This window comes from Littorina saxatilis, linkage group LG8 (genome assembly GCF_037325665.1).
Source record: "Littorina saxatilis isolate snail1 linkage group LG8, US_GU_Lsax_2.0, whole genome shotgun sequence".
NCBI lineage: Eukaryota > Metazoa > Mollusca > Gastropoda > Littorinimorpha > Littorinidae > Littorina > Littorina saxatilis.
This window is the reverse complement of record NC_090252.1, coordinates 16202116-16216078: the sequence shown is the minus strand read 5'-3', so window position 1 is coordinate 16216078 and position 13963 is coordinate 16202116. Positions and strand designations below refer to the sequence as shown.

At 40.9% G+C, this 13963-nt stretch overlaps 1 protein-coding gene across 1 annotated transcript in view; it reads right to left on the bottom strand.

Annotated features, from left to right (window-relative positions):
- The window catches only part of LOC138974529 (uncharacterized), a 32571-nt gene that overhangs the window by 15 nt on the left and 18593 nt on the right, over positions 1-13963 (bottom strand). The window contains exon 4 of the mRNA XM_070347244.1: positions 1-314. This exon is cut by the window's left edge and continues 15 nt beyond it. Within this exon, the coding sequence (XP_070203345.1) occupies positions 1-314 (314 nt within the window). The remainder of the gene's footprint in view (positions 315-13963) is intronic.

Genomic DNA, 13963 nt, shown 5'->3' with positions numbered 1-13963 from the left:
AGATATGTGTGATGCAGTGTCCTGGATTGTGGCTTCACTAGCTTCACTGGCCTCTGAACCAGCTTCACTGGACTCGTCGAGCTCAGCGCCAGGGGTGGTGGGGACAGTCTGGCCTGTGGATGCCCCAGCGGTATCAGCACCCTGAGGGCCGTTGTCTGGAGGGGCGTCGTTTTGACCTCCTGGCCTACGTTTCCTGAAGCAGTAAAACCCAACTGCTGCCATGACGACACACACACACCCTGCCACACCCAGACCGATGACCAGAGTGCTCGATGAACGGGATTCTTTGTCTCCGGGGGTTGTGCTGATGGGTGCTGCAACACAAAGTACAGGTCATCAAACCAGTATTAACACAAAGTTGTCATTGAAATCGAATTTTCATCTCTAGATGTAAATCCAATTGTATTGAAATGTGTATTTACTAAGCAGAAATGCACTCCCATAGTCCAGACATAGTCACATATTATGTGACAAAAATGTCAATTAAACAGATGAAAAACATTGTCAATGACAGTTCCGCCCCGTCTTTTGCAAACGGGAATATATTAATTAAGTAGACATGCAATGCAAAGGCACTGCATACCCCCAGCGAAGGACAAATCGCCTCTCTCTCTCTCTCTCTCTCTCTCTCTCTCTCTCTCTCTCTCTCTCTCTCTCTCTCTCTCTCTCTCTCTCTCTCTCTCTCTCTCTCTCTCTCTCTCTCTCTCTCGCTCTCGCTCTCTCTCTCTCTCTCTCTCTCTCTCGCTCTCTCTCTCTCTCTATCTCTCTCTCAACTACACACACACACACACACACATACACACACACATACACACACACACATACACACATACACACACACATACACACAGACAGACAGACAGAGAGACAGACAGACGCATACGAATCAACTAATAAAAAGCTGTTTAACAGCTGTTTTGTCAAATCGAGTTTTTTTTTTCCAAAGTCAGTGTGGCGTATGCGCAAAACTAATGCGCATAAGAAACAGCTTCTGCTATTAAAACCTGAGATCAACTTTGTTTGTTTGCTTAACGCCGTCTCACCCAGTCACATTATTCTGACACCGGACCAACCAGTCCTAGCACTAACCCCATAATGCCAGACGCCAGGCGGAGCAGCCACTAGATTGCCAATTTTAAAGTCTCAGGTATGACCCGGCCGGGGTTCGAACCCACGACATCCCGATCACGGGGCGGACGCCTTACCACCAGGCCAACCGTGTCGGTGACCTGAGATCAACGCATCGACGCAAAAACTGTCTATTTGTAAGTTTGGAACAACAAATCAAGGTCAGAACAGCTATATAATCGCTATTGTATTTTCAGCGTAGCAATAGGGTGGCCTTATTCCTTCATGTGTGTAAGAAATGTAAAAACGATTATTCTTCAAATATGTGAAGGTGTGGAGTATTGTTAAAAGAAGTGAATGCAGAGCTTAAAGGTAAACGCGTCTGTATATCAGAACGTTCTGGAGATTGTTCATTTTTCATGTGTTTTGGAATAATGTGTATAATAGAAATTATGTTGATCTTAGCAGGCGATGTTCATGTGAACCCCGGGCCGGTCAAGGAAAAGTTTAAGAAATTATCTATCATTCACTTAAACGTACGAAGCCTTAGAAATAAATTAGACATTTTAGAAGTTCAGGTTCAAGATTTTGATATTGTGACATTATCGGAAACATGGCTGTCTAATATAATAAATAATGATGATTTGTATTTGTCAGGGTTTAATTTACCGATAAGGCAAGATAGACCAAATAACCCCCATGGAGGCGTTGCAGTATATGTAAAAGATAATGTGTATTCTAAAACGAGAAAAGATCTCTCCATTCCCGATCTAGAGGCCATTTGGATTGAAACTAAGATGCAACAGGAAAGCTTATTAGTTGGAACTTTTTATAGACCGCCTTCTGCAAATGTTGGTTATTGGGACCTGATAGATCAATCAGTTAATGCAGCCGGTATGACTGGTATGAAGTATATTGTTTGTGGTGATTTTAATTCCGATGTTCTTAATAGTACGTGTTTCAATTTGCAAGATATTATGATCAACAATGGTTTGTTCCAGTTAGTCAAACAACCTACACGAATTACAGAAACAACGTCAACGTGCATAGATTTGATTTTGACACCAAGCCCTGATATTGTTGAAGAAATTCAGGTTTTACCGCCAATCTGCAGTGACCATTCGGTCCCGCTTGCAATTGTTAAAGGAAATAGTATAGGCAAAGCAAGTTATAAACGGTTGATTTATAACTATTCCAAATTGGACGTTGTCAGTTTAAAGGAAAAATTATGTAATGTGGATTGGACGAGTATGGTCTCACTCAGTTCGATTGACGAAGCAGCAGAGGCATTTTCGGATACCCTAATGGATATGGTTACACAGTGTATGCCAGTTAAAGAAATAACTGTGAGAGAAGCGGATACACCCTGGATGACTGACGGTATTAAACGACTGATTGATAAAAAGAAAAAGATACACACATTAGCAAAACTATTGAATTCTGTTTGGATCTGGGATTTTTTCCGAAGAATTCGCAATAAATTAACTGATCTTATTCGATTGAGGAAAGCAGAATATTTAAAAGAATTGGATAATCGTGTTAGTTCACAAGACTGTTTTGGCAATAAAGATTGGTGGACATTAGTAAAGTCGTTTATGTCACGCAAAGGTATGTCTTCAAATGAATTTCCTCCCATTGAAAACAATGGCCGTGTTTATTATTCCAATGTAGAAAAAGCAACAGTATTCAATGAATGTTTTGTAAAACAATCGGTATTGGATGATGATGATGATGAAGTTCCTGAAGTTAGAGATTTGAATATCACCATTGATTTTTTTATTATTGATGCTGCACACGTGCTTACTATGTTGAAGAATCTTGATGTACGCAAAGCCTCTGGTCCTGATTCTGTATCAAATAGAGTTCTGGCTGCATGTGCAGATATTATTGCGATGCCACTCACTGCATTATTCAACAGATCTCTCGAAGAAGCCACAGTTCCTGCAATATGGAAGATAGCTAATGTAATTCCGATATATAAAAAAGGTGAAAAGGAATTATGTTCAAATTACCGACCAATATCACTTCTTAGCTGTGTAGGTAAAGTTATGGAAAGGTGTGTACAATGTCACGTGTTTGCTTATTTGAAGGAGTATAACCTGTTAACACCTGTTCAATCCAGTTTTATTCCATGTGATTCAACTGTATACCAACTCATTTGTTTGTATAATGATATATGCAAAGCTTTTGATGATAAGATAATATCACAGGCGATTTTCTTTGACGTGTCAAAAGCTTTCGACAGAGTTTGGCACAAGGGTTTGATGAAAAAGTTATACGCTATTGGCATAAGGGGACAGTTGTATTTTTGGTTTGATAATTATTTGAGGGAAAGAAAACAATGTGTTGTGGTCAAAGGTTGTAAGTCACAGTTTTTGCCGGTTTCTGCGGGTGTTCCCCAAGGGTCAGTATTATGACCTCTCCTCTTTTTGGTTTATATAAACGACATTGTTGATAATATTGATTCAGTGATTAAACTATTTGCAGATGATACCAGCATGTATTTAAGACTCGATGACCCTTTCCGTAGAACTGAAATACTCAATTCTGATTTAGGTAAGATTGCAAACTGGGCCATTAAATGGAAAGTAAAATTTAATCAGTCGAAAACAGAGTTAATATCCTTTTCCGGTCAAAGATGTATACAGAAATTTCCCCTTGTTTTTGGCGATGTAGCCCTCATACAAAAAGAAAGTCATAAACATTTATGTGTTATTTTTCAAGATAATTGTAAATGGGCCTTACACATACAGTCGATTGTGGCAACTTGTCGAGTACTTGTGGCTTGTTTAAAATCTTATAAATATAGGCTCAGTCGAAGATCCCTAGAAGCAATGTATAAATCTTTTATTTTACCTCATTTTGATTATTGTGATGTTGTGTGGGATAATTGTACAAAGAAGCTTTCAGATGAGCTGGAGAAGCTGCAACTGGTATCCATTCGAATTATTGTTGGTGCTGTTAAAGGCACTTCACACGAAAAATTGTATACAGAATCTGGATTTATACCACTTACAGAGCGAAGACGCCGTCACAAATTAATGTTATAAGCTACTCACAAAAAGTTAAGGATCACTTGCACACAAACTCATAACTTTCCAAATAAGAAAGCCAATGCGTTGGTATTTGGCAAACGTTTAATTCAATGCTTTAGTGATAGCAATACAACATTTCCTTCAATTTCGAGCAATCGTTTGGTCTGTACATTTTATCAAAGTGTGTACGTATCGAAAATTAATTTCACAAAGTCGTTGAAATCACAACACATGGCATTCAGATGCTCCCAAAAGTTCAGCAATGCGTGTAACCGCCCTGGGTGTTCTGGCACTCGACGCAGCGAGTCCTCATAGAGTTGACCAGGGTGGTGAAGATCCTTGTGGAAGCGCCTGCCACCCAGCCTGCAGCATCTGGTAGAGGTGCTGGACATCCCTGGGAGGGGGGTGGTTGCTCCTCACTTTGTAATCCAACTCATCCCAGAGGTTCTCAATCGGGTTGAGATCGGGACTGCATGCTGGCCACTCCATTCTGTTGACTCCAGACTGCTGCAGGAAGTCGTTGACCACCCTTGCCCTGTGGTGGCGAGCGATGTCATCCTGGTAGAAAGCCTGTGGTCACATCTGCTGCAGTGTAGGCACAGCCAGCGGTCGAAGGATCTCATCCCGGTATCGGAGGCCAGTCAGGTTACCCTTTACATGAAACAAGGGTGTTCTGTGATGAAAGCTGAAGGCCCCCCAGACCATTACAGAACCTCCACCAAAGGCCACCTTTTCTTGGACAGTGGTGTCAATGTAGCGTTCCCCTTGGCGCCTTCAGACCCTCAGTCGGTCGTCGTTGTGGTTCAGGGTGAAGCGTGATTCATCACTGAACAGGACCTGGGACCATTGCTGACGTGTCCACCTCACGTGACGTCTGCAGGAGACGCGGCGTGCTGCCCTATGGGCTGGAGTTAAGCGTGGCCGTACAGCTGGGCGACGAGAACGGAAGTTAAACCCATGAAGGCGATTCCGTATGGTCTGCTGGCTGATGTTGGTGTTAGTAGCCACCCTTAGCTGCCTTCGAATAATGCTGGAAGAGGCTGTTCTTGTTTGCAAGGCTAGTCGTTCAATGAAACGATCTTCACGTGGAGTTGTCTTCTTTGGTCGCCCAGGTCTGCGTCTTTCCTGGACCCTCCCAGTGGCTGTGAAACGTTGAATCAGTCTGACAATGACCGAGATGGACACGTGAAGTCGCCTGGCCACTTCTCGCTTGGGGACACCATCTTGGAACCATGCAACAGCTCGTCCCCTCTCAAACTCGTTCGATTTTCGTCGTGGAGGCATTGTCAGATAATGCCTAATACTGGTGGTATGTCTTCTCAAAAATCCAAGCAAGTGACAGCATCTCACACATAAACAGCAGTGCTTGCACGTGCATAATGGTTTTTCCATGTGGCTTGTGCGATGTGTTCGGGCTGAACGGTCCAAAACAAGGTCCTTTTTCGCAAGTTTCCGATTTGTCTTTTGTTTCCAAGCTCAGTAGTAGAGAATCCCGTGCAATTTTCCCACTAACACAACATCGCCCACTTACAGCTAAACAAGAATTCATAACAATTTTGGTTTGACTGAGAAATAAATAACAGTAGCGAACTGATTTTATTGAGCACCTGTTTTTTTTATAGTGATCCTTAACTTTTTGTGAGTAGTGTATTATAAAATGGTCCACGGCAATGTACCAAATTACCTCAACGTTTTATTGCCACCTCTTGTTTCTGACCTAAATCCCTACCACCACAGACACCCACTAGAGCGTAAGACTCCCCAGTGTAAATCAGATTTGTACAAGTCATCTTTTATTCCTTCTGCAACTAGTCTCTCGAATAAGTTGCCTGAAAATATACAACAATGTGATTCTGTTGGTCTGTTCAAGCGACATTTCACAGCTTTTGATATTTCAATTCCACCATATTACTATTCCCCAAATCGCAAAACTGAAGTTTTGCATTGCAGGTTAAGACTTGGAATGAGTGATTTACAATATGATATGTTTAATCGCCACCTAGTAAACAACCCGGAATGTTCTTGTGGTTATTTTGCTGAAACTGTTCTTCACTATTTGTTATCATGTCCCCTGTTTAATGATGCAAGAACCGCAACAATCGGTACATTAGCTCCAGAATTTGTTAATATTGACACACTCCTGACAGGTGATTCAAACATTTCCATATTTGAAAATAGTGCTATTTTTGTTGTTGTCCAAAGCTATATTGAGAAATCAAACCGCTTTGGGACACCTTAGTTCGATGTTGGTGTGTTTTTTCTTTAAATATATTACTTGGGGCCCATCTACTTTTTGATAGTCTTTCGTTCTCGTGTTGTATTTGTTTTCGTTTTCGGTATTGACACAGATTGTATTCGATAATTCAAACTAAGTTTTCCTAGTTGTTTTTCTCCTTTTTTTTTCTTTTTTTTCTCCTTTATCTCTTTTTTCAAAAATGTGTTGCATTGATCATATTCCGCCATGAAATTTCAGGCATGTTTATGTGAGCCCTTATCATAAGTTTTCAACTTGTTGTGCTCCTTCTTAATGATGTTGTTATATTATCATGTGTCTGTTTACAAATAAAATACTGTTTAAACAAAAAAAAATTACACATTAACATGCTCCCATTTGAAACTTCGAGGTCTTCATCGGGGATTGACGCCCGACCAAAGGTAATTGAAGCCCGACGAAGCGAAGCGACGGAGGGCTTCAATTAGACTTTGGGAGGGCGTCAATCCACGATGAAGACCGAGAAGTTTCAAATGGAAGCATGTTAATGTTATTGTAATTCAATCTGACGACGATCTATTTCCTGCTTGCATGTGATGGTAAACAAACAGAATTGGTTTTGTTCTGTTCACACACTACTTTCAGTCCACCTACCTGCAAGGGTCAAGTCCCATGAAACATGTCTCTGTATTCCTATCGTATCACTCTGCTCCTGTTTTGTTTTCTTTCACACACATTTTCCCTTCTTTTTTGACGGGTTTCTGGACATCAAACTCTAAAACAAATTCTTTTCATCACAAAAGCATCTTTGGAATAGCCTTGACCCACAAGTCAGCAGCGAATGTGATAAACGGGTTATCTCCCCTGAAAAGCGAAGCCAGCTTCGAAGATTGCGACGATGGAAAAGAGAAGAACTGTGAGCGAACTGCGAAAGGCGTGTGTGGGTGTGTGTGTGTGTGATGTGTGTCAGTGTGTGTGTATATGCGTGTGCTGTGTGTGATGTGTGTCAGTGTGTGTGTATGCGCGTGCTGTGTGTGTGTGTGGCTGTGCTTGCGTGAGCTTGTGTGTGTGTGTGTGTGTGTGAGAGAGAGAGAGAGAGAGAGAGAGAGAGAGAGAGAGAGAGAGAGAGAGAGAGAGAGAGAGAGAGAGAGAGAGAGAGAGAGAGCGATAGTGAGAGTAGGGTATGGTTGTTGGTGAAAGTTGAGTTGGACGCTGGGGTTGGGCGGGTGCGTGTGTCAGAGAGGGTTGTGTGTGTGTGGGGGGGGGGGGGTGGACTGCGTGTGTGTGTTTATTTGTGTGTGTGAGGGTTGTGTGTGTGTGGGGGGGGTTGACTGCGTGTGTGTGTTTATTTGTGTGTGTGAGGGTTGTGTGTGTGTGTGTGTGGGGGGGGGGTTGACTGCGTGTGTGGGTTTATTTGTGTGTGTGAGGGTTGTGTGTGTGTGTGTGGGACTGCGTGTGTGTGTTTATTTGTGTGTGGTGTGTGTGTGTCTTTCGCCTTGTATTGAGGAAATTAAACTGCGTTTGCGTATTATGTGTGTGTTTGCAAGCGTGCGTGTATGTTAGGCATATCTCAGTAGGTGTGTGTATGTGCGCGTACGTGCAATGTGTGTGCGTGTATGTATGTATGTGTGTGTGTGTGTGTGTGTGTGTGTGTGTGTGTGTGTGTGTGTGTGTGTGTGTGTGTGTGTGTGTGTGTGTGTGTGTGTGTGTGTGAGAGATAAACAAACTATCAAGAACAAAACAAAACTGAACAAACGAAATGTTTCCCCCCCAACTCTGATTATTGCTTGTTTCGGAGACGACTGTGATTTTGACTTTTTGAGTAAGCCTACACGAACACACAAGCTCAATACAGCCGGCAACAAGTTCGCCGGTCGGGGCAGTGAAATACTATTTCAAATAGATCTATTTCACTAAGAATGTCAATGGATATAGGGCAACATACTTATTTTTTAAATCAGTGATTGATTAGATCGTCATATTTTTGTGACACTGAGACCAAACCATCAAAAAATTAGCAATAGGCCTTGAATCAAAGTCGTGCGAGATCTGACCTTGCTGCAAATGTACGTGTACGACTTGATTGTGTTGACGTTCAACTGGTAAGCTGGGCGATTGCAGGCTTTTATCCAGCGAAGGCAGCGATCTAGATGGTACAGATGCTTTCCCGGTTTCACAAATGGGATGAATTTCACGCCAACACAGCGTTCAGGATACCTATCATCCGTTTTACATTGTCCCCAAGCACAGCGCTTGTTAGGCGGCATTTTGAAAGGTGACCGGGAATTTGCTTCCTAAAACAAGGGAAGTAACTCCCAGAGCCTCGATATGTGGATATGGTTAATTGACTGACGTAGTCCGGAAGAATTCATGCATCAATTTACGTCACATATTCGACGTCATCACTTCGCATACCTTATGGTCTCGGTATTTCGTTGGCCTTCATATTATTTCCTACTTGTGAAATGACCCTCAAAGCTAACCGAGACTAGTTGAGGCTGTATCAATGCGCCTCGCCAGCAGGTTGTTAATGGATTTTTTAGCGCGTGGTTGTCGACAATTAATGACCGGTAATTTTTAATGAGTTGGGGCATTCTGACCAATCACAAGATCTGTTTCATTAAAGCGCAAACTTGATTGAATTACAATAGCTGTTATTATTACCGATTTGAAACATAAAATACATCTCATTGATTATTGAAATAAGTGTCACACGAGAGGAAGAAGGGGAAGTTTTTATTTCGGAGAAACATTTCATAGTTCGGGGAGTGGGAAAGAAAAGGGAGAGGAAGGACAGTACTGCACACTTAATCAAGATACATTTCGCTGCCAAACAATAAAGACCAATGCGGTTTGCTTAATCTCAAGTACTCTTTATCTCGCAAGATCCTGTGTTACAGTAATATAATCCCATCATTTTAAAACCTCAAAGCAATGAATGCACACGTTCAGAAACCGCGTATTTTTTTGGTTTTGGTAGCCATGCCTTGATTTTATCTCATTATATACACTAAACAACACCACAACTAAATCTACCTTGATCCGTAACACAATCCACAACAGCAAACAAAAAAACAAACAAGTCAATTAGGAAGACTGTTATTTTCAAGCACCTTGCCTGAGAAAACAACACACATGTCGTGTGAAGTGAAATTAATACATTTACTCAATCTGTCAAATTAAAAGAATGATAATGAACACACTGCATTCCATGCACAAAGAAGATAATACGCGACCAAGACTGACCAAGTTGACATTCGCGGCCTGCATTCGCTTTAGGTGACAAGCCAGTAAAGCCCAGAAGTATACAGCGCCTAATACGAAAGCGTGCTGTATTCTTTTTTTTTCTTAATCCATAAGATATCGTTATGTTTTTACAATCAGAAAATGATAATGAATAAGATGAAATCAATGTTGGATCAATTGCAAAAAATAATTTCAATCAAAATATTGAGATTTGTAATAAGTTTATAACCAAACTCATTTATTATTAGGCGTCCACGCTGAAATATAATTCTTTTGTCGAAGATTACTTGACCAAAATTGCAATCAATATTTGATCCAAGAATTATGGCGTGATAGTTCCGCCTCACATTTTACATAAAGCTGGATATCAATAAACAAAATGAAACACTAGTCTGAATATATAACACCCAGAAACTCGCATTTGAAGTTTCATGAAGATCGATCCAGTTGTTTTCTTGGAATTTCTCTCTCTACACACACACACACACACACACACACACACACACACACACACACACACACACACACACACACAAACAAACACACAAACACACACACAAACACATACACGCACACACACACACACACACACAAATACACAGAACCGCCTTCGTCTCGATTCCCAATCTATTTTAAAACATTTAGTCAGAACTTGACTAAAAGTTATAAAAAACACTTTGTGTAAAGTGTGTGCTTACAAAATCAAACCAATACGAGTCTTTTTATGGCGGAATTAATCGTATACTAGTTCCATACTTATCAGACATTAGCGTTGTTGTTGTTTTTTGAAGCTCCTTACATTTACCTCAAGACTATGGCGACCTTAATTTTCACCAACATTGATTGATTTTTTGGTCAAGCAATCTATAACTCAGTCCGGATTGCATTTTAGCTAAGACGCTAACAAAAAGTTTGCTCTTTACAATTCTAACAAGAGGCGAAGCCTTCAAGGCTCACGTAAGAAATCGACAAACAGTAACACAAACTCAATCACTCCGTCACACATACACACACACACACAGTAAGCATAGGTGACATTGTGCAAGAAAGCGAGACACTAGTAGATCTAGATCTGTCTGTCTGCATGTAGCTAGTTACAGGGACACGACTGCCAACTAGTCTCGGCCCGCTCAAAATAAAAATGACCGAGACTTTCAGTAATTCCTTCGCGTGACGTCTAACCCTCTTACGTCATAATGTGACGTCAATGTAATGTGACGTCTTCAAATGTTAAAGTTTCTACCACAGACATACACACGCACGCACAAACGCACGCACGCACGCACGCACAGACAGACAAAGTTACGATCGCATAGGCTACACTTACGTGAGCCAAAAAAATGCCAATACAAATTCAGAATTAGGTAATAGATCAAAAGGTGAATTGCATTATATTTTTGATCATTGCATGTGTATCAGAATATATAGGTATGGCATGTTTACTCTGAAAATGTACTCACAATTAAATAGATAAGCTGAAGCTACCATGTTCGCATGCTCACGGAGATCAGTGTGACGCGTCTTGGTGTTCGGGTATGGCTAACCAAGACTTCCTACATGTAGTCTCGGTGGTGACTGGTGTTTAGTGTTGATATTTTTGTTGCAAGCTTAAATATTGACTTTTTTCAGATCGCTCCACGCGGCTTGTTTACTTATGAGGTAATGCCAGTTAATAATAATAATAATAATGCAAACTTTTATAGCGCTATTCTAGAAAAATGTCTACTCTTAGCGCTTTACAATACATACATCGACCAAGCATACTATACACGCACAGGCAAAGAAACCGACCAAACATAACCAACAAACTATACATGCACAGGCAAAGAAAACGACCAAACATACAATACACGCACAGGCAAAGAAAACGACCAAACATAAGCAAACATACTATGACCAAACATAACCAACATACTATACGCGCGCAGGCAAAGAGAACAATCAGCACATGTAATAATTACTGACAACTAATAATGCAGGCATACAGTGACAGTCCAATACACAGCCTAAGCACAAGAACCACAGTAGGCTTCTATATAAAAACGTGTCAACAGTACTATTTACACACACACAAACAGTGCTGACACAAAGCGCAGAAAATATATATACACGTTATTTTAGGCACTAGGTAGGGGGTGAGGTGGGGCGGGATGGGGTGGGTGGGGAGATGCTGGAGGGAAAAATATCACTTGCGCTGTGTTTTGAGATTTGTCTTGAATGTAGTGAGAGAATCTGTGTGTCTGAGAGGCAGAGGTAATCTATTCCAGGTCACAGGGGCTTGATAGGCGAAGGACCTCTCGCCACATGTCTTTGTTTGCACTGTGGGGAGTCGGAAGAGTCGAGTGTCGGCGGCGGACCGAAGCTGACGGGAGGGGGTGTAGAGATTGAAGAGTTCTGACAAGTATTCTGGGGCAGAACCAGAAACATCCATTGTTATTGAATCATCAGAAACTTGTATCAAAGGGCCATGAAAGCGAACACTTACACTGCATCGACGCACCGTCTGAAGTAAATGTATGAATGTACAATCCAGTGTGTGTCATTTATCGTGCAGCTCCTGCCATCCAGAACTCGGCCCGGCGGGCATAAATTACAGTTAACAAGTCGCATGAAGAGACAGCAACATGAAGGAGACTACATGTAGTAAGGCTTGGTTAGTTCACACCCTAAGACCAACACGGATTAGGCTCTTCGCGCTTATACATGCGAACGTAGAACCTAATTTGCACACACAGAGTTTCTGTAATTAAGATAGCAATAAATTTAGAGTAAACAGTATTTGGATTCAGGAAAAGGTAAGGAATACAATGCAGTCATTTTCACTAGGTATTGACAACATGTCCTGACATTGACTGGGAATGAAGATAAGGGTTGTGGCGCGCGCGTGTGAGATTGTGTGTGTATGCGTATGTGTATGTGTGTGTGTGTGTGTGTCTGTGTGTGTGTGTGTGTGTCTGTGTGTGTGTGTGTATGTGCATGTGTGTATGTGTGTATGTGTGTTTGTGTGTGTGTGTGTGTGTATGTGCATGTGTTTGTGTGTATGTGTGTTTGTGTGTGTGTGTGTGTGTCTGTGTGTGTGTGTATGTGCATGTGTATGTGTGTATGTGTGTGTGTGTGTATGTGTGTGTGTGTGTATGTGTGTGTTTGTATGTGTGTGTGTGTGTGTGTGTGTGTGTGTGTGTGTGTGTGTGTGTGTGTGTGTGTGTGTGTGTGAAGCTAACCCAGAAAATGTCTGAACGGATCATCATGCAACTTTACATACACATTCTTCCAGATGATATCTCAACAACATTTTTTTCGATAACACATATCTGAGGACGTAACATCCGACTTTTTTGTATAGGGTGCGGCGGTACCATAACGTTCCCATTCTTTTTATCATTTCAGCTTAGAAGCTAAAGAAATAAATCCATGTGTTTTTTCATCACAAATTCTCAAAACTGATTAAAAGTGAACGTTCAACAAGATATTAAACAAGTTATGTTAAGGAAAAATAATACATTTAGTCAATCTCGAATCGAACTCACAAAATATAACTGAACACACTGCGTTGTTTCACCAAGACAATACATTTGGCGATATCGCTGATCGCTTGAGGTGACTACCAACATAGTGCCATAGGCAATCACTTCTGAGCTTATTTATGATAAACAAAAAATAGCATTTCTATATGTGTTTGGATTCAGCAAATAATAAAGAATAAGTTGAAAATAGTTTTGGATCAATTACTAAATGTTTGATTTTAACGACAATTTTAAGATTTTGAATGACCAAACTCATTAAGCTGAAATGCATATCTGAGGATTTTTTTTCTATTACCAAAGTTAGAAGGTTTTCTTTTCGCCTGTTGTCTTTCTTCTTCTTTGGTGTTTTTTTGGTCAAATGTAAAAGCACATTGCAACTCAAGTAATATTTTAGGGAGAAATAGAGAAATGTTTGTTGTTGTTATCTTCCTTTTTTGTCTTGTTTTTTGTTTTTTGTTGTTGTGGTTATTTGTTCGTCGTTTGTCTTTTTCTGTAAAATGTATTTTGCGGGTGCTTTTGTTACTGCTTTTCGCCATACTTTGTTTAACCTATTGTTCACCTCTTTAAGCTTGTCTGTATTACTGGTGGGGAATTCACAAGCTTGTTGTTTCTTTTTGAAGTGAGTAATCACCGCAAACACAAACAGAGACACTAAATACATTTCCAAACCCCAGACATGCGGTCCTACTAAAATGCGAAAAGACGCGAAAAGACACGAAAAGACACGAAAAGACGCGACGCGAAAAGACACGAAAAGACACGAAAAGACAGCAAATATATACGAAAAGTCGCACAAATACACGAAAACACACCTTTGACCCTTTCACCACTGACACTCACACAGTGCATTCACACCTTCTTGTAACAATCACCTCCTC